This window comes from Ochotona princeps, chromosome 11, assembly GCF_030435755.1.
Source record: "Ochotona princeps isolate mOchPri1 chromosome 11, mOchPri1.hap1, whole genome shotgun sequence".
NCBI classification, from domain to species: domain Eukaryota; kingdom Metazoa; phylum Chordata; class Mammalia; order Lagomorpha; family Ochotonidae; genus Ochotona; species Ochotona princeps.
In genome coordinates, this window is record NC_080842.1 from 55,007,428 (window position 1) to 55,032,451 (window position 25,024).

At 44.4% G+C, this 25,024-nt stretch overlaps 1 protein-coding gene across 13 annotated transcripts in view; it reads right to left on the reverse strand.

Moving 5' to 3' along the window:
- The window catches only part of PCDH7 (protocadherin 7), a 386,862-nt gene extending 378,641 nt beyond the window's left edge, over positions 1 to 8,221 (reverse strand). For all 13 annotated transcript variants that reach the window (XM_058670230.1, XM_012931426.2, XM_058670229.1 and 10 more), the window contains exon 1: positions 3,249 to 8,221. In XM_058670230.1, coding sequence (XP_058526213.1) covers positions 3,249 to 6,419 — 3,171 coding nt within the window. In that variant the 5' untranslated portion in view covers positions 6,420 to 8,221. The remainder of the gene's footprint in view (positions 1 to 3,248) is intronic.
- Between the last annotated feature and the right edge of the window lie 16,803 nt (positions 8,222 to 25,024).

Below are 25,024 nucleotides of genomic sequence, written 5' to 3' on the forward strand. Positions count from 1 at the left end.
ATTTTACTTGCAAGTGCATTATCTAAGTAACAATATGTCAAGCATGGACTCAGCCAGACTCAAAAGCCACAGAGTAGTAAGTGCACTATTACATTGTGTATTAACATTCTGGAATTCCATTTTTTAAAAGAGAATTGAAAAATACATAGCAAAAAGATAAAACCGTGCAGGTTTAAAAGTAATTCAATAAATAAAATTCTGCTTCCTTTATTTTGCGTATCTAAAGCACTGTTATTTTTCTACATTCCAAAACTGGACCCACAACACAGAAAAGTTCACTACACAAATGAAGGAAGAAACAGCAAGGTGGCTCTGAAATCTCAATGTTGCCTCTGAGCTTTTGTTTACATTGCAAAGGTATGAGCTATGGAAACAGGGGCTTATCAGTTTTCTAGTGTGTGAATTTCAGAAATAATTCCAGCAATTCCGTAACACCTGGCTCTTACTCTGTCAAAGGATAACCTTGAAGCTTGATTTCAATGTCCCTAGAGTGTCAGTTAGCAATGCAAGAGGAGGGTGGTGAGTATTCCTTACAAACTTTAGCTTCTAGAGAGCTGTTATAATGTAAACCACTCACACCAGGTAGGAGCAACACTTCATAATATCTAACTCTCTATGGGACAAGAATGTTGTAAGAAGCATTACCTGTAGTTTATGACTAATACAGAACTAACACAAGGCATTTCAGCATAAGTGTAAGTAAAATGAAAGCTTTATATCCAATATACCTCAAATTTTAATTGGTCCTTACTGTGAGGAGTCATAAAATAGATCACCCTCAGGGTTTTGCTTTGTTTTGTTTTGTTTTAATCTGTGATACAGTCTTATGACGAAGAGGAAACTTTGCTAAAACAGTGGGTGTGTGCACACGCTCAAGTGCACAGGTGTGTTTAACAAAAGAAAAATCATTTTGGAAATTTTGCAAAAAAAAGGTATTATCTTTTACAAATAAAAACAAAAAAATCACCTAATTGTGGTAGAACAAAAATCAGAGCAAAAAGTTCCCATTTGTGACACTTGTCTAAACAGTGTGAACTCTCTAAATGGAGCCGTGGTCCCTTGGCAGCAATACTGAGATGAAGCTTATCCATAACTATTACCAATTACATTAAGAAGAGTGTGTTTCAGTTCCCTTTATTTCATTTTAGGTCAACTGCTTATTTGTGGTTCTAACTCTACCCCTTTTGAATGCCTAATGACACACACATTTTCCAAAATCACCTTTGGCCAACTGTGTGATTTCTTCAAATTTTTTGTGGATTTTCTCTTTAGGTATATGGACTTTACTCAGTTGAAAGACTAATGCCATACATTAGTTTTTTCATAAGCACATCATTTTGCCTTTTAAACAGGATGCCAACAGTATTCCATTGACTGTTTTAAATATTGAAGAATAAGGAGCTAACCCAGCCAAATGAAGTTTACGTAGCCGCACACGCATATGAAGTGCTTGAACAAAATATCTATAAATCTGCAGCTTGACTTGGTCACTCAACAGCATAATGTTGCATGACTTAGGATGAAAATGCCACTCAGCCACTGGACAGAAGCTTTTTTAAGATCAGTGCTGACAAGTACACACTGCAGAAAAAAAAAATCTTTTCTCCTGCTTTTTGTGTTACATGTTACCATTTTGTAGGGAAATTTCTATAGTTCTCAATATATTTGTGGGTGTTTATAACTAATCTAGTAAGAGAGCGATTAACGGAAGAGATTTTCCTTGTTTAAACAACTAATAAAAGCATCAAAACCAGGAGTCTGATTCTAACTCCAGCAAGATCAACAATATGATGACTATAAACTCTCTAGTATGTTAAATTTTGACACACAATAAATAGATAGATAGATAGATAGATAGATAGATAGATAAATTTCCCATGCACCCAAAGGCATATTTTCAAAAGCTGCTTCATGGGATACATGTTGTTTTGGATTGCTTTTGCTAATGAATATAAAAGCACATTTAGTCTGCCACCCATTATCCAAATAGTTGCAATAAACTATAGTATACAGAAATTATATCTTTAGGAAAATAATTTTAATCATTCTGACAGCAATGAGAAGTAACATCTCTTTTCTACAGCACTTTTAACGAGGCTATAAAATAACTGCTTTCTTTGCCTTAGTTTTCAAATCACATGTAGCCCGTACCAAAAAAACTTTATAAAAATATCATGTGACAGTACTTAACACTCATTAATGAGTTTCTGGAAATGAGCTCCAGAAGTGAGAAATAAATGTTATTTTGTTAACAAAGTTATTCTCAGCATTGGATACAGCACTGGTAAAAGGCTTAGCTTGCTGTGTGTCAAACTTCAATAGGTTAAAAAAGTAAACTTCTGAATTATACATCAAGAGCAAAACTTGCAAAATAAATTTAATACTTTCTCAAATACCTTTGTGTGTGTATATATAGTCATTGTTTCTACATTTAACCAGGCAACAACTCTGTCAAATATTCTGTATAGCATTTATAATCTCAGTCTAGTACAAGGAGTGTCAAAATAATCTTGTAGGCTTGATCGAAATTTATCAATGGATAGGCAAATCATTTTTCTTTATAAACTTTTAGTACCAGACATGAAGAAGAAAAATGCTGATTGCATATCGTTACAGAAGCCCAATAGTTACAACTACCTACTGTTACAGATCAAAATTGTTAGAAATGAAGTTTTAACATTTAACCTGAGTATCAGTATGTTTATACCGGTGGTGTTGTCAAAGAAGCCAGTATTTCACTATTTCAGACTTGGCACTACATTTCCACGAGTCAGCATCTGCACCTCTTCGGATCTTGAATTATGTATACCTAGCTAAAACTTTTATGGAGTCCAATTTGCATAGACAGAGCAGCAACTTCAGAATTTTTCTCTCTGGATGCAATTATCCAATAGTTACCATGAAAAAAAAATAATTCAAGGTAAAAATAACCTCCCCAAACCACCTAGACACATTTATTTTTGAAAATAGAAACTGCAGGATAAACCAGGAATGTCAAGTGCAAGATACCACAGGCTGCCTCCTCTTGAATGTTTCCTTTACTAGGTTAGGAAACTGACACACTGAGACACTTCTTGGACCTGGCCTCTGGTCAATTCATGCTGCATGAATGATTGGCATATTCCAACTCTTACAAATGAGCAGCAGGAGCTTTAAATAGAGAACACATAAGAAGCACAGACCATGCTCTGTCTCATAGAGATTAGCCCTGTCTGGAGTATTTAAAACACATTGGAAATGCATCTTACCTGTTTGCTGTACTTGTTATTGGTTTGACAGCTGTACTCAGAACAGTGATCTGATCCAATGGAAATGTTGTCTCCTGCTCCCACAAAGGTGTTGGCTGGTGGTAAATCTTGTACGGCCTGGTGTTTTTTCCCTGCAGTTGGTGACTGGGGGTGAAGCTGAACAGTAGGCAATGGGGAACTGGATTTGTAATGCCTGGCCAGGTCAGGACTGCCAGGCCCCCCATTGACAGACCGGTATCGCCCCATGCTTGGGCTGTCTGACAGCTTCTCATTGACACTGTCATACCTTTGTCCATTGGGTTTGGAAGCTTCTACAGTGACGATGCTGCTATAGAGAGGTTGCTTGGATTTTTTGTTTTTCTTGTCCTTTTTAGGCTTTTTAGATTTGTCATGCTGTTGGGGTGTGAAAAAGTCCTCGTGATCCTTCTTGCCGGCCTCATAGCCATTTTTACTTTTGGACCGGCAGTACCTTGCCATCACCACAATCAAGATGATCAGAATCACTGTCATAATGCCAGCCACCACCCCGATGACAATGCTGAGTCTCTGTTTGCTTATCTCATAGCTTGGGTCCCCAGCTATATCCTGGGTGAGAGGGGTGTGCAAACTTCTGGCTATCTGGGAGTCAATCACAGTAGCATTGGAGACACTCTCATTGACAAACACATGCACGAGCGTGGTGGTGGACTGGGAAGGCTGCCCACTGTCATTCACCTGCACCACCAGCCTGTGCAAGCCATAGTGCTTCTGAGTCAGTTTCCCCACCAAAGACACCACACCACTGGCAGAGTCAATTTCAAACAGCTTGAAGGGATTCCCTCCCACAATGCTGTAGTTCAAGTCTGCATTGACGCCATCATCACTGTCTGCTGCCAGCACTGTGGCCACCACCGTCCTCACGTCACTGGAGGGTGGCAGCAAGGTGTAAGAAACGTTTCTGGGTAGGGTGATGGTGGGGGCATTGTCATTTTCATCCATCACAAAAAGAGACACAGTGGCGGTGGCGGACCTGGGAGGATCACCCCCGTCCACAGCCTTGACCCTGAACGTGTATGTGGTCTGATGCTCCCGGTCAAAAGAAGTGGTGGAGTAGATGGTCCCCGTGTCGTTTTCAATAGAGAAAATGTTACTGTTCTCCTCTATGTACAGACTCATCTCGGCGTTGCGCCCCTTGTCAGCATCCATCACCGTCACCATCCCCACGGGGCTGTTGGGCTGTAAGTTTTCTTTCACGTAAAAGGTAAAGACGTCCTGCATAAATTTGGGGTCATTGTCATTCTTGTCGGCCACCTGAACGATCACCGTGGTACTGCCCTGCAGCACTGGGAGCCCTTTGTCTTTGGCGTTAACTTTAAACTCATACCTGTCCGTCTGCTCGCGGTCCAGCACCGTATTCACCAGGATGTCCCCCGAGTCCGGATCGATGGCAAAGGTGCCCAGCACAGACGAATCCAGCGAATAGGCGATTTCCGCGTTCTTGCCACTGTCGGCGTCTGTCGCCAACACCGTGGCTACCCTCTCCCCTGGGATGTTGTTTTCAGGGAAGTACACCTCCACCACGGACTGACCGAACACTGGCGGGTTGTCATTGGTGTCGCCCACCTTGACGATCAGAGAGTTGTTGCTGGAGAGGCTGGGGCTGCCGGAGTCCACGGCCACGATGACCACGTTGAACTCGCGGGTAGCCTCATAGTCCAGAGGGGCCGAGGTGTGCAGAAAGTACTTCTTCTTGTTCTGGTCGCCCTCGCTGTCACTGGCCGGCTTGAGCTGGAAGGGCACGTCGCCCACCACCGTGCAGGTGACCACGCCGTTCTCGCCTTGGTCTCTGTCGGACACCTGCACCAGGGCAATGGGGGTGTCCACCAGAACGTCCTCGGCCACGTTGGCCACCCCGTCCTTGAGCGGGATGCGCCCGATCTTGCGAATCTCAATGGACGGCACGTTGTCGTTCTCGTCTTTGATGTTGAGGACCACCGTGGCCTTGTCAGTCTTGGGGGGCTGGCCGCGGTCGCGCGCCATGACGCTGAAGCGCAGCTGGTTCACCTCCTCGCGGTCGATGCGGTGCAGGACGCTGAGCCAGCCCGACGACTCGTCGAGGCGCAGCAGCCGCCGCACCGACTCGGTGGCCGCCCCAAACACGTACTCGATCTGCCCGTTGACCCCCACGTCCAGGTCCGCGGCGCGCAGCTGCAGGATGGGGGTCCCCGGGGCGCTGTTCTCGGCCAGGTCGGCCTCGTAGACGCTCTTTTCGAAGCGGGGGCTGTTGTCGTTCACGTCGGTGATGAGCACCCTCAGGATGGCCTGGGAAGACCGCGGCGGGTCGCCGCCGTCGCGCACCCGCAGGGTCAGCTCGTAAGAGTCGCGCAGCTCGCGGTCCAGCGCCCCCTTCACGATCAGCTGCGGCTGCTTCTCGCCGTCCGGGGTGTCCGCCACCTGCAGCTCGAACACGCTGCTGCTGCTGCTGCTGCGGCCGCCAGCGCCCGTCGCGCCGCCGCCGGCCTCGGGCGCGTCCAGCCGCCGCCTGGAGCCTCCGGGGCCGCCGCCCCCCGCGCCGCTCCCGCCGCCCCCGGGGTAGGGGGCGCTGTCGGCTGGCACGGCGCGCCGGGCCTCGCCGCCCCCGGGCTCCTGGAGCAGCTCGTAGCGCTCGATGCCGTTGCGACCGAAGTCGCGGTCGGTGGCGGTGGGGAGCAGGTACAGAGTGCCCACCGGCCGGTTCTCCTCCACCGTGAGCGTGAGCACGGGCGAAGGGAAGGTGGGCGTGTTGTCGTTGATGTCCAGCACGATGACCCGACCCTCAAACAGGTCCACCCAGCTCTGCGAGGGCCCGATGACCGACACCTCGAAGTCCAGGAAGCACTCGTTCTCGTCGAAGATCATCTGACACTGGGGCAGCTTCTCGCGGTCTATGCGCCGCTCGCTCGTGCTCAGCTCGCCCGTGATGTTGTCGATCTTCAGGTACTCGGAGCCCGACTCCAGGCTGAAAGTCACCTCCCCGGAGCCGGTCACGATGCCCAGGTCGGCAGCGACGTTCCCGATGCGGACGTCCGCGGGGCCCTCCTCCGCCAGCCGGTACCGGAGGAGTTGCTTGGCGGCCGCCAGGCTGAGCCAGAGCGGCAGGAAGAGGCAGCAGCAGCCCAGGCACCCTGCGCGCGTCCATCCCGCCGTCCGCATCCTCAGCGTCTTCTCCTGCTGCTGCTGTTACTGCTCCTTCTGACCACGGCGCCCGGGCGCCCCCTCCTCCGAGGCCGGCCGCCTGTCCTCCCCGGGTCCTAGCCCCTCTCCGGGAGAGGAAGGAGAGACAGGGAGGGGGCGCGAGCAGCGTGCGAAGCCGGCCGGCGGGGTAGGTGGGTGGGTGGGTGTGTAGCGGGGCGCGGGGGGTGGGGTAGGGTGGGAGGGAAGGGGCGGTTCAGCACTGGCAGAGCCTTTTTTTTTTTTCCTCCTGTTTCTTCCGAAAGTTATTGTTTCATAATTCATGCAATGGGTGCTAATCGCCCGCTCGCTGGCCGCCGTTCAGTCGCAGTACTCACAGTTCACGGGACACTGCGCGCCGCGGGCTCGGGGCTCCCCCACCCACCCCACAGTCATCCCCGCAGCGGCCGGAGGATGCCGGGGTCTCCCGTCCCAGCTCAGTCGGAACCGACTACCAACCGCTCCGACCGGAGAGGGCGGTGGAGCCGGGAGGCGGCGGGAAGCGAGCAAGCCTGCAGCCTCCCCCGCCTGCTAGCCCCGCAGGTCTTTGCTGCTCCCGGAGTTGAGTCCAATGCACGTTCCAGTCACTCACTCCAGACCTAGCCAAGGCTCGGGCTCCGGCTGCCCCAGGCAAACGTGAGTGGCTTCCCGCACGAGGCTCGGGGTGGGAGGGGGAGTGAAGGGGGGGTGGGAGGACAACAACAAGCCGGTCTCAACTCCGACTCCGCTCCGGCGGCGGGGGAGCCAGTCCACGCAGCTCCGGAATGAAAAAATCCGCGGCAGGTCGCTCTGGGCACGGTGCAGTGGAGACAACTCGCGTCACAGCGCGGTCCGCGTCCGGGTTCCCCCGGCGCGCCAAAGAGCAGCCCGAGCCATCTTCTGAGACGCCCGGAGAGTCAGTCCTTCTCACGCGCCCCGAGAACTCGGCTTTCTCTCTCCCTCTCTTTTTCCTTAACAACTCTGCGCAAGGTCATTAGTCACGAAGCCGCCGCCTGAACTGCAGCAGCCCTTCGCCCGTGGGGCCGAGGAAGGCTGAGCCGTGCGCACCGCACGGTTGCCCAAGTTTGGGTTCGCAGCCGCAGAGTCCGCTCCTTGCCTCACCTGCATTCGGCCCGCGTGTCGGAGCGGTAGGATCTGCAGCGCCGTGCGCGATTCAGGGAGGAGATTGCAGCCTCTCTCTCTCCCCGCTCTCTCCGGATCCCTCCCCTCCCTCCTCCCTCCCTCCCTCTCTCTCCTCCCTCCCTCTCTCTCTCCTCCCTCCGCTCCTTTCCTCTTATTCCCCCCTCTCTCCCTCGCTCTCCTGCACGCTCGCTCGCCTTCCTCGCAGTTCCAACGCAGGCAAGTCTAGCTGAACTTGATGCCTTTGCAGTTCAAAGGTGAGCCAACGAGGCTCCGAGCGCCGGCGACGGGGGCCGGGCGAAAGCGCACGGTCCGGCTCCCCCAACGACAATTAACAAAGATGCCCAATTCGTGTCCGGATTTCCGAAGAAAAGCAAAAGGCTTTGGGGCGGGGGTGGCGGCGGAGGTGGAGTCTGAGGCAGCTGCCAAAAAAAAAAAAAAAAAAAGAAAAACAAAAAAATCACTTTGCCAAGGGGAGCCAAAGTGCCAGTCGGTTGTTGCCTCGGAAGTGCCCTATCACGGCGGGTGAATTCCGCAGTTGTCTGGTCCCCTAGTGTGTCTGAGAGAGTCTGGTGCGGCTGCTCCCGCCGCCTCTCCGGCAGCCGCGGCTCGGTGGCAAACGGAACCGCAAGTGGGAAGCTCCGGCTCGCTCCGTGATTGCCGGAAAAAAAAAAAAAAAACACCAAAACGCAAGTTTGGCCAAAGTGGTGGTAGCTGCTGCTGGGATCCTCCCGCTCGTTCCCGACTCTGGCTTTTCCCTGGCGCTGCGGCGGCGGTAGGAGCCGAGCCGCCAAAACTACACATTCGCTGAGAGCTAGGGAGGAGGGCCCAGGCACAGGAGGCGGTAGCGAGCGCCAGCCGGCCCCAGCGCTCCGGAAAGCCCAGCCTCCGATCGGGGGCCGCTACCAAAGCACTCAGTCTCAGCCAGTCCCTGCGCAGCCTCAGCCTAGGACCCCCTCGAAGCCCAAAGAGGGCAGCCGTCGTCCTCAGGGGTGGACGCACTGCGTGTGCCTTCCTCCAGCTGCCCGATCTCTTCTGCCTCCGATGGATGCCCCGCGCGCGAGTGGGTGCTAAGATGTGTTTTCCGTTCTATTCTCCGCCACCACCCCAGCTCCCACGCTACCTACAAGGATGCGCGACTCCCAGCCCCCCGCGAGAGTGTCTCCGGCTGGCAGCTTGGCATCTTGCTTAGGGCATGACCGCTGGTTTGGGGAAATCTGCGTGAGGCCAGGAAGACAGCACGCTGGCGTTCTGGAAGGCCATGCCGGGCTGCCGTAGTGAAAGAGAACCCTAACTCCAGAGAGGGCGGGAGAGGGGGTCCTTTTTTGGGAGCACTGCCTTTGGAGGGTTGCTACGGGGAGGCAGTTGGGGGTGGGTGGAGAGGATGCCTGTCTGTGTTTTAAATACTTGGCATTCCTGTCCTCGTGCTGGCTTTAGGGGGTTAGATCGCGTGTGTGTGTGTCTGTGTGCGTGTGTGTGTGTGTGTGTGTGTGCGCGCGCGCGCTCGTTCTTGGGGAATAAACACATGTTGGAAGCCTGGGTATTATTTTATGAGCTGAACCCGCAGCCTTCAGTAAAGTGTAGCGTCACCTATCTGGATACAGGGGAAATAAACTTACATGGCAACTTTGTGTACGGAAGTGTGCCTGGCTCCTTTTGACTTTGTACCACTAGGTCGTCCGGCTCTTCGCCCACGCGAGGCTTCCCCGGTTTTTCCATCACGACCACCCATCGCAAACCCCGCCCCATTCGATCTCATGTCGGTTTCTGTTTCCTGAGCTGGAGCCATTGGCTCTTCATTAATGTTAGCTGCTGTTAAGCGAAAGGGGTTTTAACAGTATTAAGATGGTTGAAGTGGACAGGACCTAGCTGGGCAGAATTCTGAACACCGCAAAAGAGAAACGAAGGAGTTGCTGCTGGCGTCTGGTCGGTCGTTAGCTCCTTCTGCCCAGCCTGGAAGCAGTTAAAGGTCTGACTCTACTCCCCGCCCCCACCCAGTTCCCTTAGGGAACAATTGAAAGCGAAAACTTGCCCAGTGTGTGTACTCCTGTTTATGCGATCTGGGTGAGCAGCCACAATGATTTCAACCAAACACCGGAGAAGTCTGGGAGTAAATGAATCATGCGGTTCCTTAGGCGAGCTCAGCGAGTGCGGTTTGGGGTCAGGTGCGAGAGATCCCCAACTTCACCCCACCTGGGATCTCAGAAGCGCAGAGGGTGGATGTGTGTGTGTGTGTGTGTGTGTGTGTGTGTGTGTGTGTGTCCGCCCTCGCGCGCCAGGCAGCTGGCGAGTGTTTCCCAGAGTGTGCAGCAGCCGCACTCCGGGAGTGGCGGCTCCTCCTCCGCGGCTGGGGCCCGGAAGCCGGCCTTCCCCGTAACCCTCCCGTGGCCGCCACCCGAGCCGCTGAGCTCCGGATCTGCAGCATCAGCGAGAAAAGCCCGGCGCGCAGGCTCAGTGCGCACCGCCGCAGTCTCCAGCCGGGGGCGGGGGCGGGCGCTGCAGCGCCTTGGCGGCCGGCTAAGTGGCAGGAACTCCTCCTCGGCCCTGCATTTGGCTTGGTTTATCCGAGCGCCTGGCCGCCCCCACCCCCACCCCCGACCTGGATTCCTCCTTTTCCCGGCTCCCAAGCCAAAAGAGGGAAGCCGTCCTCCACTTGGCAGCGAGGCGCGCTGCATTCCGATGCGCGGCAGTATGGTGCAGTGAACTCCCTGATGCCGCTGCTTTCCCCAACATTTAGCAAACTTCACGCAGCCTTGGGGGTAGAGACGTGTTTGTTACACTCCCTTCTTCCATTTCCAGACTGTAAACTAGAGAAAGCTTCTCCGTCTCCGGACCTTTGTCCGCCGTTCGGGCGCGCACTTGACCGGGCGCGCACTCGAGCGGTGGGCGAAGGAGTGGACGGTTTCTCCCCAGAGCTCCGCACACGTCTTCCCGGATGAGCCGGGGCGGGGGGTGCGGCGTGTCCTTCACACCACAGTGGCTTCCTCTGCGAGCCGGAGGTAGTCTCCGACCCGCCCTCCCCACTCCCTTCCCTACCAACTCCGCCGCTGAGCCAAGCCAGCGTGGGAAATGGGTCCGACGTGTGCAGCATGGAAAACAGCGAGGCCAGACTGCAGGGGCCAAGCAAGCCTCACGGCTTTGCTTCCTCCCCCTCGGTCCGGGCTACGACCTTTCCACTGGAGCGGCCAAGTAGCGGCCGCTTCGCCTGCAGGCGCGGTTCTTTTTTGGGGTTCGGGGGGGGGGAAGCCGGAAGGGGGTGGAGGCACGGGAGGGGAGCCGTGCGGAGGAGGTGACAGGTGTCCGCGGGGAGCCCTAGGGGCGGCTGGTGCAGCTCCCAATCCTCTTCCGCCCCCTGTCTGGAAGGGGCAGACACTTACTCCAGCCTCCTGTCGGCGCGCGGAGGCTGAATGGAGACGCGGCGCCTTTCACCCAGCCCCCGCCCCATTTCCGCAGTCTAAGAGCCGGTGTCACCGGTGCTCAGCAATTTCATTAAAAGGAACCAGGGGACTTCAACCCCGCCCCCGCTGGTATCAGACCTCGCCAAGGGAATGCGATATCCGGCTTCACTTCTGCCCACCGACCCCACACGGCTTCTCACACCCGAGGCTGCGTTTATCTTCTCGGTGTGAGAGCAAAGGGATCTGAAGGAAACAGGATCGAAAGTGTAACCGGCTGCAATAAATTAAAGAGCCTCCTCTTGTTGCCGCTGCTGCCGCTGCTTGGGCGGCCGGGACCCAGCGGCGAAAGCAGAGCCGCATCCAGAAGCCCTGCTCCTTGGAGGTCAGGGCAGGCGGGAAGCGAAAGGTTGGAGGTGCTGTTAAAATGCTGAGAATTTCAGCTTCTTCGCTGACTTCGTGAAAAGGACCGCCAGAAAGGGCCCTCTGCAGCCAAGTAGATGCTTGGAATTGAAGCACAATGCTGTCTTGTTGCGATAGACATTTAGTGGAAGCTTGACTATCGATTGATTCCCTTTATATGACAAATATCTAATTAACCCTGAAGTTCAAATATCCAGTTTTTTAAACGTTTTTTTCCTTCTGAATTTGGGAACCTCGCAAGCTTGAGATTGTTTTTGCAGTGAAGAAATTTCACTGACTTGGCTGAAAAATAGCATTCAGGGGTCCCGGCTGTAGTTGAAACCTCAAAACAGTATGGAGCAAATAAGAAGGAAAGTTTGTTGGTAAGAACGCAGAAAAGGAGGTGCTGGAGCTATGATCTGGCGTGGGGGCGTCCCTTTGTAATAGATGGCGTATTCACAAGAATACGAGAGGAAAGGTTAAATACAGTAAACGTGCTAGCCAGTTATGGAAAAAAAAAATAAAGCAGTTTGAGAAGGAGAAAGTGACTCAAGAACTCCACCAAGGGACAAACCGAGGAAATGACACCCTGACACCTACAAATTCATTGACCTTTCATCTTTATAAGGAGGGTTTTCGGAGTGCAGTCACTATGTAGACTGGTCTTTGAGGTCTTTTATGGTCTACCATTGCTCAGACATCTTTGGGTAAATTTTGTGTTTCAATATACTGTCTCTAAGCAGTTCGTGGTAGCGAGTGTCTTTTAAGCATGGGTTATTTCAAATCGCAAATATAAAACTGCTTGACTACTGTCTGATAACAAACGTGATTTTTAATCCATGGAACTGTGAGGAACCTCAGGCATATTATGCTGTTTTAAGCCCATGGTTGTGGCATTAAACCTGTGGTAGACTGAAATAACTCAATTATTTATTCCAGTAGCAGCCTTTTTGATGGACATTAAAGCTCAGCAGTTTAAATAAGGAAACCACAGACTTCCTTTTAAGCAGGTAATAACTGCTTGCATCAATGGTTATTTAATTCAATTCTAGCCAAGAAATAGAACAAGCTGCTGTGTTTAAATCATGCAATCATGTATACAAAGCTATATCCTACTACATATCAATAAAAGACTACAAGTTACATAAGTGGATGCATACTATCTTTCTGGTAACTGGAACATTTTCACAAGGTCAATATGAAAACCCTGTTTGCCAAGAAAAGTAAACTTTGAAAACCATACTGTGCAGTTTCTTTAAATATTAACACAGGGGCTGTCTGGTTTTCGGATTTCAGTACTGTTTTAGGTTTTAAAAACACCTGACAGAATTGAGTCTCACTTTAAACGAAGCACAGATTGACAGTTGCTTTTATTTTCAGTTCCTAAAGTTTGAAATGTCAAAACATATGCAATATTGCACGGATTTACAGTTGATGCCACATATATAGAAATCTAGTCAGCTAAATTGTCTTCCATTTACAAGATAATTAGTTTATGGATTCTTTTCAACTTCACATTAATTTTCATGTATTCTCAAAAATCTAAGCTTAAGAGGAAAACCATATGTTGTCAAATCAAATTGAGTTTTGGGGAAAAGATCCTTGACAAGTCAGTAAGTCAGAAGTGACATATCCTATAATTTAGGGTCATCTAAAACTGCTTCCTTTCATTATTGACGGGAACAGTGAACACGGATACGCTGGCACCTCTTCCAGCATGAACTTGAGACATTGGCTCCTTCTCACTATCATGGCAGAATGCGTGGGGTATTGCTATGAACAATGACCGCCCACACTGGGTGATATGAGTGTTCAGGATAAGGGAAACAAATCTCATTATAGTGGCTTGTATGAATATAATACACAAATAAGTGGCCTTGCTTGTACTCATGATGGTTGAAAATTATGAATTAGCTTTGTAAGTTTTGGTCCCCATATACCATATACATATTTGCTATATTTGTTAACAAGAATCACTTTATCTGTTATTTACAAATACCCTGTGGCACAAAATATACTTAATCAAGATTGTATTTAGGACATATCTAATATTACACGTTTCTAAGGTGGACAAGGCAAAAAAAAAAAAGTGAGCCTTCTAGCCCAAGACACTGACCTCTATGCAGTAGTCACAGAAAGCTTTTCTCAAGATATTTCTGGTCTGGGCTCCTGGAACTGGGTAGCATTGCACGTTTCGGCCCCCTGGTGGCTTGCTGAAGCTATTGACTAGTCCTAGGCTGCCCTGAGTGGAAGATTGGAATTTCTCTTGCAAGGGCAACCCTGGAATGGCAACCATTGTTCAAGTGTCTGTAAGTCAAACAGGTTATTTTTGACTTTTAGGGGTTTATTTGTTTGAAAGGTGAAGTTACAAAACTAACGAAAGAGAAGTCTTATACATGCTGGTTCACCCTCCAAATAACCAAGAGAGTCTGGCTTGGGCCAGGCTGAAGCAAGGATGCGGAACTCCACCAGGGATTCTCCTTTGGACACAGTAGACTAAGGACTTGGGCCTTTTCCCCCTTGTTCCCAAGGCACATAATCAAGAAGCTGGAAAGTATGTGGAATAGGCAGGACTCGATCTGGCAAACATATGGGATAACAGTATTTCCAGTGATGGCTTAATCACCGTGCCAGCTTCTGGCCTCTGAAATTGTTTATTACTCCAATCCAAAATGAAGACCTAAAAATTGCCAAAAGCCTTCTGACTGATCTGGGTTTTAGACAGTGGTAGTACATTTTTACTTTCTACTTCAACACTGATATAGTGAATTTGCCAGGAAAGGCTAAATTAAAAGGTTTGCCACAGTAGACAATGTAAATTTCAGTTATACATCCGTGTAAATCAGCACTTTTAGCCACAGATAGAAATAAAACTCTATGGCAAGAGAAGTTCTTCATACAGCTACATGCACATGTATCTGGCAATTTTTAACATTAGCAAAGACGTTTTAGTTTAGTTTCTTACCTTTTCCTTTTTTACCTAGTACCTACTGTAGAGTTTAACAAGTTAAGCAGGACTTTTGATAGAATATTGTTGACTTGAAGTGAAATGGACAGAGAATGGTTTCTATATTAATCGTTCTTATTTGTTTTCAAAATTCCAGTAGAAATACAAGGATAGAACTCTATATACTTTTAATTTGGAAAATGTAATTATAACGTATTAAGTGGAGGTATTACTAAAGTAACAACAGTGATAAGTAATAACGGTATGTATCATCCATTGCACATATGGAAATTTTGCAATAATTGAAATGGTTGCTAGCTCCCTCTTCTGAGAGCTTCCTTCTCTCTCCAGAGATTAGCTATGACCTGATTGTGTCTGCTTTTTCACAAGGAAGAAATGGTATCCACCCTTGCTTTTTCAGTGATATCTAACAGAAACTCTCCATGCAACAAGCAGGAAATCTTGCTCTGATCATTCTTATGAAAGATGTTTATTTAAAATGCAAGAGGGAGCGCAAGAGCACAATGCGGTAAACTTAAAAAGGTGTCATTGAAGCTAACAGAGTGGCCCTATTTCTGTTTTACTTTCCTCTATAAAATAGTATTTTACAAAGCTCCATAAACCAATATGGCCTTCAGCTAGCAAGTTGCTCTCTGTAGGTCTATTGGCATTGTTTGTAGTTCCTGAATTGCTCTCCCCAGGCAGCATTACCGCAATGCTAACGCGCAGCTTCGGCATTTAGGCTACCTCACTGGCATCAGCCTCCTCCTAGACCTCGATATCCTGGTGGCGAGGCAGAGCGGGCAATGGGGAGAGGAAGCTTATCCAGTTCTGTGTTTAGTAAGAATCTTTATCTTAGTAAGGTCAGAAGGTGATTGCCTTTTATTCCAGTGTTCTTTTTCTTTTCACAATTACGCTTCTTGTTTAGCTGATATTAGAGAAATTGCAGGCGTTTTTGGAATTTGACAAGAAGTTGAAGATGCTCTTAAGGTGTGTGTTTGTGAGTTCACACTAGCATTCCATCACAATAAAAGTTTTTCAGGCCCTTAGAGTGTAGAATGGCTTCCCAGAACTCTCCCAGCATCTGCTTGGCCAGCTCACTCCATGAAATGGCATGAAGATACTAGACTAGAGATTTATTCTAGTGGCAAAAGTGGCAGAATGGGAGGATGTTTCAATTGTGCAAGAGTCACAATCTAGTCTACAGGAATTTGTTCCATGCATTAAATTCTAAAATTTCAAGTGAAGAACATGTTTCTTTCTCATTGACACTCATGGTGTTCACATGCCATGATAGCCTAAGTACCATTTTGAATTGATCATATTTCAGAATCAGTAGCTGCAGGAAAAAAAAATCTTAGGCAGAACTGTCCTTATCTTCATATAAGTAAAGCCTCCCCAACTTATTTAACTGTCATAAATTTCTTCCCTGGCATTTCAGAACCAGTAAAGAGGACTATTATCACCAAAGGCAAGAAGTTAGTATAAGACAGTACTTGGATAAGATAGACAAACATTATCATAAAACTAACAGGACTTTCAATTATTCTCCTATGAATCCATTGAATTTTTCTACTGTTTGTTTCCCCTGCACACACAGTACACCGCTGCCCTTCCCATCAACTGCTAAATTGGGTTTGAGCTCCAAATTCTAACCGCTCCCTTGAGTTGTATTTCCTTGTCCACTCCAATGCACACATATAAAAATTCCCTTCTCTCCTGCATGTCTTTTGTTTGATTTGTGCACTGCTATGAACCACATGTAAGAGGGCAAAGGAAAAGTTCTTCCTTTTAGACATTGTTGAATCAAAGCAGAAATACTGTCTTTTTAGGAATTATTTGATAAGGCAGCAGATATACTGTAACATAGTATTCCTTTGACTGTATATATTTTCAACATAAATTGTGCAACTGTAAAATTTATCAGAATCCCTGGGTTTGAGTATACAAATATTAGTACCAGATGCAGAATCTTTGTGTATTTAATTTGATGACTTTCTCAGCATTTTGAAATTATCATATCTGATACATCGTTTGCTGGCAAATTTAGTATCTACCCATGCAGTAGAGATAGCCTAGAGAAACAAGGGTTACAGTAGCACAATTCTTACAAGCTCTAAATCAGTAAGTCATAAGCCAATATGTGTAATAGCATTACAAAAATCCACTTCTGTTATTCTTTATGGCTTAATTTTAGATTAATTGTGCATACCTTTTAAAAAGTATTAATTCCACCATAGTTCAAAAAGAAGTGTTATAGAAGTTTGTCTGCTTTCTAAGTCAAAATGAAAGGGTTGAGTATGACTTTCGGATACTTCTCTTTTATTTGTCAGATATTTAAAATGTGGAATTTTTGCATAATTTTAAACATTTATTTTCTAATTATTGCTACATTTTGCATTTATTTTCTTAAATTAGGTCACCCAAATTATGTAAGTTTAAGCCTTATAAATTCTGTAAAAATTACTTAATATACTTTTAATAAAAATATTCTATATGGGTAGTTGTCAGGAGCAAAACGTGAATATCAATAAAATGCATGCTCAGACTTCAAAAAATCAAGCTTATATCCAAACACTGCTTATCAATATTTTCCTAAGAAATAATTTGGGTTTAGGACAAATATCATAGCACAGTGGGAGAGACTTGGGTAAAGCATCTATATTCAGAAATTGGCTTTGAATTCCAGAATGGCCATCTTGTTCATTTGTAATGTTGATTCCTGGTTAATCGCTCTGTCTCCTTTTTTATTAATTAATTCAGTTTATCCAGCATGTATTTAAATTGTGTTGTCACCACACTGTTAGATTTTAGACTATGTTCAAAAGTTCGTATTTTTATTTTGTCTGTGATGGGAATAATAAGCCAGCTTTGAAATTGTCATGAAAAGCACCTGACACATTCTTGAGCATGTAAAACTGTTACGAGAAGTTAGTCTCTTTCAACATCTCTCAGTCTCTTATAAGGATTTTCAGTTGAAGTGCTTGATTTTTTCAGAATCTTCATCATTGTTTTTAAACATTTTCGTAGTTTAAAACTGAAATCATTTACACTGGCATTGCTCCTTATTTAGGTAGGACAATTACAGCCGCAAGACAAGAATAACTTTTTACTTGATTTTTGTGTGGCCCCTGGACCATGGATACTTTTTAATTGTTTATTATTGTTATTGTTGTTACAATTTTAAAGGATTGTTAAACAATAATATGGAACAGAGATACTATTCTGTACACAAAGCTCAAATTATTTACCAACTGGCCCTTAACAAAAAACGAAAACAATGTTTCAGATTTGTCTTTAGAACACCAGTTTCACTGAAAAATACATCATTTGAAGCTATGCATTACAAAGGAAATAAGGTGGTACACAAGAACATGAGCAGAACATATGTTACTAAGCCTCATGTGTGCATTTGCAGAACCACAAAACTCTCGGTATACCTCCTGCCATATTATACGCTCCATGTACACATTAATACGTGCCTTTAGAGTCATACAGAGAGCTTGGAAGGTTCCTGGGGAGTATTGAAAAAAGCTTTCTTTTTTGAGTAGTTGATACTCAAAGATTCTGTTCCCTCCCCTCGTGATTTGTTTTGCTAAGAGATTCCCGTGGAGGTAACATTATTCCAGGTTCCACCCTTTAGAAAACTCCGTACAACGTATGAGGTTCAGTTAGCTTGTGCCCACAGATATTGGGAAAGATTCACATCACGCAGACAAAGCAGGTGAGTCTCGGCAGAGCTCTGCCTCCTCGTTATCCCTTCTGTGGCACCAGACATTGGACTGCACTCAGTTTTGGGCTCTTAAGATCATAGCACTTGACGATGACCCCGGAATACACCCGGGTGATCTCAATTGATGATACCTGGAGTGAACAGGTCATCCACCTGGTGCCTTCCCAAACTCATGACTCAAAATTTGAGGAGGGGATGTGCTCTTTGCTAACGTCCACTGCAGGCTTTCAGAGTGATTTGCAACTCAACCATGGAAAGATGGACATATTGTTAGCTAATTAAAAAATCTGAATATCATGATTGTATTTAATAATAATAATTGTTACCATGTTGTGTCTCTTTAATGTGCCAGCCACTGTTCTAAAAATGTTTGACAAGGGTATCATTTGGTCTTTGGAGATTATATTTAATAGCCTTATGGAGTAATTTGATTTGGGGGATTATTTCTTGTATAGTGCAGATGAAGACACTGAAACATAAGTAGATTAAGCAATATAGAAATGTCATAGCCACTAAATGATTGAGTCTGGGTATCCATCCCAGTTCTTTCATATTTGCAAACTCTTGAACATTTTGTTTTAGCAGTACCACCTCACATTATATGGGAAATTGAGTTAATTAATGTATGAAACTTTATCCCTTTGTGTACAAGGAAAACATCTTCCTTGTTGCACTATTTAATTCACTGTTCATATTTTTCCCTCAAAAAGCTGTCTTCAGCATACATTTTAACTGACTTACGTGCATTTTTCTTGACTAAAATATAAAATAAAGTTGCATTTAAATGGACTTATCTCATTTCTGTCAGCTAAAAGCAAATGTGCCATATACTGCTAACTTTTAAAGATACTTCATTTAATTCAAAACATTTTGGAGGACACTTTCAATTCAAGGAACTCTATTTCCAAAGGTGATCCTTGATCAATATTTATGGCAAAAATTATTTTCATTGATATTTCACGTCTATTTCTCTTTTGTTTTATTTCTGTGATCCTTGACATGGCAACAGTATTATATTGCATAGTCTTAGAAAACAAGCTTTCTTCAAGAAGTTATAAATTATATTTTTTGTTAATAGAGTGTCAAACTTAAAATAATAGAAATAAAAACTAAGTAATAAGGACCAAATCATGACATAGTAGTCAAATAACAATTTCAGTGGAAAAAGCTATATTGATCATTTATGATATGCAGCTGCTATTCTAATTTTTTTATGCTCATTAAATTATTTAATGAAGCATCCAATAGAATAATTTTCATAAGGTCGCAGATTTGCTAGTTCTTCTGCACTTTTTGGTCTCCTTTTGACACTACTTCATCCATTATGAATTTGACCTTCATTATGTGCCTGAATGATAGTCAAATAATGTGAAAAGAATGGAACTCTACTGAAAGCCAGATGTGTCCTCTTCAGCACTGTTCTAAATGTCTGTGCCAGTTATTACTATTACTCATTATTCACCAGTGTACACTCCTGACTACAATCAAGTATTAACAAGAAATGAAATCTAGAAGTTGAGCTGGCCATGTGAATTGACCACGCCAAGGACATGTAAACAGAAATATCTGTCTCTTAAGATCCAGTGTGTGATTTTTCATCTTTTATTCCTGAACATTTATATTGCTAGTGTCAGTCGTAGATAGGTAGATGGTGGATGGATGGATAGATAGATAAATAGAGATAGATAGATGGATAGATAGATAGAGCGAGCATTGGTTTACATTATTACAATAGCTGAGAAAAATAGAATTATCATTCATAATGTGTAGATGGTGAAATGGAGACTCATGAGAACTGATTTTTAATTCCAGTTCAAGTCTTTTTTTTTTTCTCTTAACGATTTATGTACCTGAAGGCACAATGACAAAGGGAGAGAGAGAGTGTGTGATTGTTAATCTGCTGGTTCAATTCCTAAATGCCCTCAACAACCAGGGCAAGGTTGAGCCACAGCCGGGAGCGTGGAACTGCATCCAGTTTTAGCATAGATGTGACAGGAAGCTAGGATCTGAGCCATCTTTGCCTGCCTGCCAAGTCCATTATCCAGAAGTTGGATTGTAAGCAGAGGAATCAGAACTTAAACCAGGCACTTGAAATGGGATGCATACATTACAACAGTGGCTTCACTCCCAGTCCAGCCCAAATCAAGGCTCAGGAAGCAGGAGAGCTGATGGTGTAAGCTCCAGTAATGGCTGGTAATATTAGACTCCAGAAAAGCCATTTCAGTGCGATTCTGTAAGCCACACAATATTCCATTTCCCAGTTTAACCAATCAGGTGGGAAAAGTTTGCTTTTAAAAATCTTTACCTTTTCTTCCGTGAAGACCTCCAACTGACTGAATGAAGAACAACTGCATTAAGGAAGGCAAACTATATAGAGTATTGATTCAAAAGCTAAACTTACTTTAAAATACTCTCACAGACATCGAGAATGTTTGATGAACAATTTGAAACATGAAATTAAGCATCACAATATACTAATATGTGTTTGTCATATTGCTGAAGCAATTTGCACTGGTTAGACAATGTATAGACTATAGGGAAGTTTTCTGATGATCTGTAGTAAGATCTAGTTTATATAATGCACGAGTGCCTGCCTTATGCATCTTTCGGACATGTAGTATATGGTATTCAGTTATTCAGCTGATCATTCAGTTTAGGATTAAAAGGACTAGTTTAAAAAAAGTCAGCTTTGTAGAATACTGTGTAAAGTAGCTACTTGCCATTATAGTATCCCACATGGGTTCTAGTTCTTCTTTGGCTGCTTCACTTTGGGTTCAGTTCCTTGCTAATGACCTGGGAAGAACAACAGAAGATGGCCCAAATGTCTAGATTGCTCCTGACTCCAGGCTTCAGCCTGGCTTAACCCTGGCCATGGTAGTCAATGGGAGAGTGAAGTAATGGGTGGAAGATGTCTCTCTCTATCCCTGCCTCTCTCATTCTCTGTGACTCAAATACACATGTGAGGTTTTATATGGTAATAAGTAATTATTAGGAATCATATTGAATTATTTAATGCAAATTAATTGAGCCCAACCATTTTCAGGCTCTATGAGAATGAAAAGTTTTGCTATTTCATATTCTTGAAATTTAGGAGATGTTAGTATTAGTTACACAATCTACCTATTCTGATAAAGTTGTTTGATCTGCAAAATACGGAACTTTAAACCGATGCTACTGATGTCCCTGATAAGACTCACATTCTGCCCTCAGATGACTCAGTTTAAAAAAAGGGAAACTAAGTCACATAAAAACAGAAGTGCCCCCAAAGTCATTCAGCACATTAGATGAAATACTGGAAACAGAATTGCCATTTCTAATTATCTAACCAGTATTAATGGTTAAAACACATCACTAAGGAGTGTGTTTTGTCTGGTGGGTAAAAACTGATTGAGACTCCCACATCCCATAGTGGAGTGGCAAATTTTGATTGCTGGCTCCCCCCTCACCCCAGTAACAGCATCCTCCTAATATGTACCCTGGGACAGAGCAATGATGTTCAAGTAGCTGGGTCCCTGACACCCCTGTGAGAACCAGCTGACTTTGCCTCCAATTATGGCCATTGCAGGAATTTGACAGGGTAAAGAATGGCTAAAAGCATCTTTCTCTCTTTCAGATCAATGAATTTTAAAAACCTACATTTAAAATATGTTTGTACTTAATATAAACTTTTTGTTATAGCCCTATTTAGTGTATGCAATTTGAGAATTCCAGAGTAGCTAGTCAATAGGCAAATTTACAGACAAAGTTCTATTCAAACTCATTATTTACCTACCTTATTCCTAGAAATTAACAAAGAAAAATGAGAAATACAGAAGCTCATGGTATGAGCTAAATAGCTCCCTCATTATTATCTGAACCAGTATAGTATATAAATACACGTAAATCACACTTTTGCAATATGAAAATATTTATGCCTTGCGGACTCTGATTTTCTAACTTTCAACAATAAGCTACTGCGATTTTTGGTAAGCCCTACTCTATAAGATTGGTTCCTTTGGTTCCACGGGACAATAAGGCATCATCAAATTTCAGTTTTTGTGTGTTGCTTCTGTCGGTACTGCAATTACATTGAATCTTTTTGATATTTTTCTTCAGACTTGAGGTATTTGTGTGCTTACACTCTTCATCCTTTGAATGTGCTATTGATTATTAGAAATGTTCAATTGGCATTCAGAGTCATTTTCTAGGAATTAATGGATTAATTCTGTAATAGAGAAGGACAATTACCATTAATTAAATTAAAATATTTTGCATTCTTTGTGGTTATCAAAAATGACTATGGAGACATTTATAAAAAGATTGGTCAATCCTGACACATCAGAATATATAAGATTTCTTGAAATTAGCTCATAATGTTGTAATGCCAGTGTCGACTATATCAAAGTCAATAAACAAAGGATTGATTGAATTGCTTGCATATGTGAATATTGTGTACATTTATACATGTATAAAAGTGAGACAGAAAGAGAGAGTAATTGTTTTGTATTTCAACAAGCATTTATCTCTGCTTTGGAAATATTTTTGGTTAACTTGTAGAGCCAAGATATAAATACATACATATACACTTTTTAAAAAGATTTATATTTATTGAAATGGCATATTTAGAAACAGAAGGAGAGACAGAGAGATCTTCCATCTGCTGGTTCACTCCCCAAATGGTTGCAATGGCCAGAGCTGAGCCAATCTAAAGCTAGGAATCAAGAGTCAGGAGCATTTTCTGGATCTGCTACATGGGTGCAGGATTCCAAGTCATTGGACCATCCTTCTCTGGTTTCCCGGGCAATAAGCAGGAAGCTGGATAGGAATGGAGCAGCCATGAACTGGGACCCATATGACATGCTGGTGTTTACAGGCTGAGGATTAGCTTGTTGAGCAGCGGCTTGGGCTCACACATTAACATTGTAGGAAGCCTGATGAATAGCACTGTAGACACTGAACCAGTGTACTATAAGGTGTTAACAGGGAAATTTCTCTTTTTGAAAATTTGAGAAAGTAAAAGAAGAGATTTATGAGATTTTTGAACTATGCTATTGTCTAGAGGCATAAAAAAGGCAAGATTAATATGAGGTCTTGTAAACATCTCTAAGACTTTGAATAGGGCAGAATGAGGAACACCATCATGAACAAGTTTTGGAGGAAGAGTGAAGACAAAAAAAATATCACTTCTGTCTGAAGTGCTGTGCTCCTTGTGTAAAAGCCACATATTAAAGAAGTAGAGTCGTTATAGGCTAAGAGGACATTTGGGAGAAATCAACAAGATCCTACATCTAAAAAGCCCAACCACAGATACCCACACATGGCATAGCTTCTACAAATATTAGTTTTTTTTTCCCTCTGGGCATTTATTGCTTTTGGTGATCATTTGCGTATCTATGGATATAAGATGAAAATGAATAATTTAGAACTGATGTGCAATGCAATAAGGAAGGAGATGGAGAAGATATATGATCTAATCAAAAAGAGCTAAGCATAATCCTTTGTCTTTAAAAATAATTATATAGTTAAGTCATGTTTATATCGAAGTCTTAACATTTCATATCCATGATTTTTTCATTTATTTCTGGAGTGTACCCAAGATCTTGAAAAAAAAAGGTTATTATCATGAAGTGATTAATGAGAAGACTGGTGTCTTTAACTTGCTCAAGTTGTAGAACTATTTTGTACCAGAGTCTAAATCAAAATAGAGGACCCATGACTAGTAGACAACCTCCACAGTTGCCCCAGTTTGTCTCATGTCTTGCTGTTTCTGTCCCTCTGTAATCCTTTTTATCTTGTTTGGACTGGAATTAGTGATTCACTTTCAGTTATTAGATTACAGTGAAATGGTGGGTTTTCCTTTCAATATTATGCCAAATTATTTTATGGCTTCCATCTTGGAATTTCTTGTTCTCTGTTTTCCTCTAAGGAAGCCATATGCTGTGTCGGAAGGTAGCCCGATAGAGAGGTCAAACTGAGAAGGAACTACTGTATTTGTCCCATATTGAATAAGGACTCCACCCTTCCCACATTCATATGGATGAGCTAGAATCTTCTGAGGCTCACAACTATGTGGGTGAGTCTATTCAAACCATGAGTCCAGTCTAACCTTCAACAGAACCAAAAGTCAAACAGATACCTTGACTGTATAGCAAGAGGTCAAACCAAAGGTTCCAGCTGTACCACTGCGATACATGTTACACAAAGATTATAATTCATGCTGTTTTTTTATTTATTTATTATTTTTAATTCATTATTTACATTGTATTATGTGACACAGTTTCATAGGTACTTGGATTCTCCCCACCCCTCCCAAAACCCTCCCACCATGGTGGATTCCTCTACCTTGTTGCATAACCACAGTTCAAGTTCAGTTGAGATTCCCCCATTGCAAGCATATACCAAACACAGAGTCCAGCATCTTATTGTCCTGATAAGTTCAATGGCTTCTTAGGTATACCCTCTCTGGTCTGAAGACAGAGCCAGCAGAGTATCATCCCGATCAATTAAAAGCTCCAACATACCATCAGCAAAAATTTACATCATTATGGAATTAATTGACATAGTAATGAGTAACCAATATGGTAAAAGTAAATGCGAGTTCTTAACCACCTTCTGTGATCACCTCATTGACATTTCCATTTTAGTTTATACACAACATATAACATACATAACATAACATGTTATACATAACATCGTGTCATCTTAAATTAAGGCAAACATGTGGTATTTAAGCTTTTGGGATTGGCTCATTTCCCTTAGCATTATGGTTTCCAGTTTGGCCCATTTGGCCACAAAGAACTGCATTTTGTTTTTTTTAATAGCTGAGTAGTATTCCATGGAGTAGATGAACCATAGCTTTCTTATCCAATCCAGAACACTTGTTTTATGAGAAACCAACATGCACTCCTATGTTCATAGCAGCACAATCAGTAATTGCAAAAACATGGAAGCAGCCAAAATGCCCATCAGCAGAGGGTTGGATAAGAAATTTATGCTGTTTTTAAGCAACAGA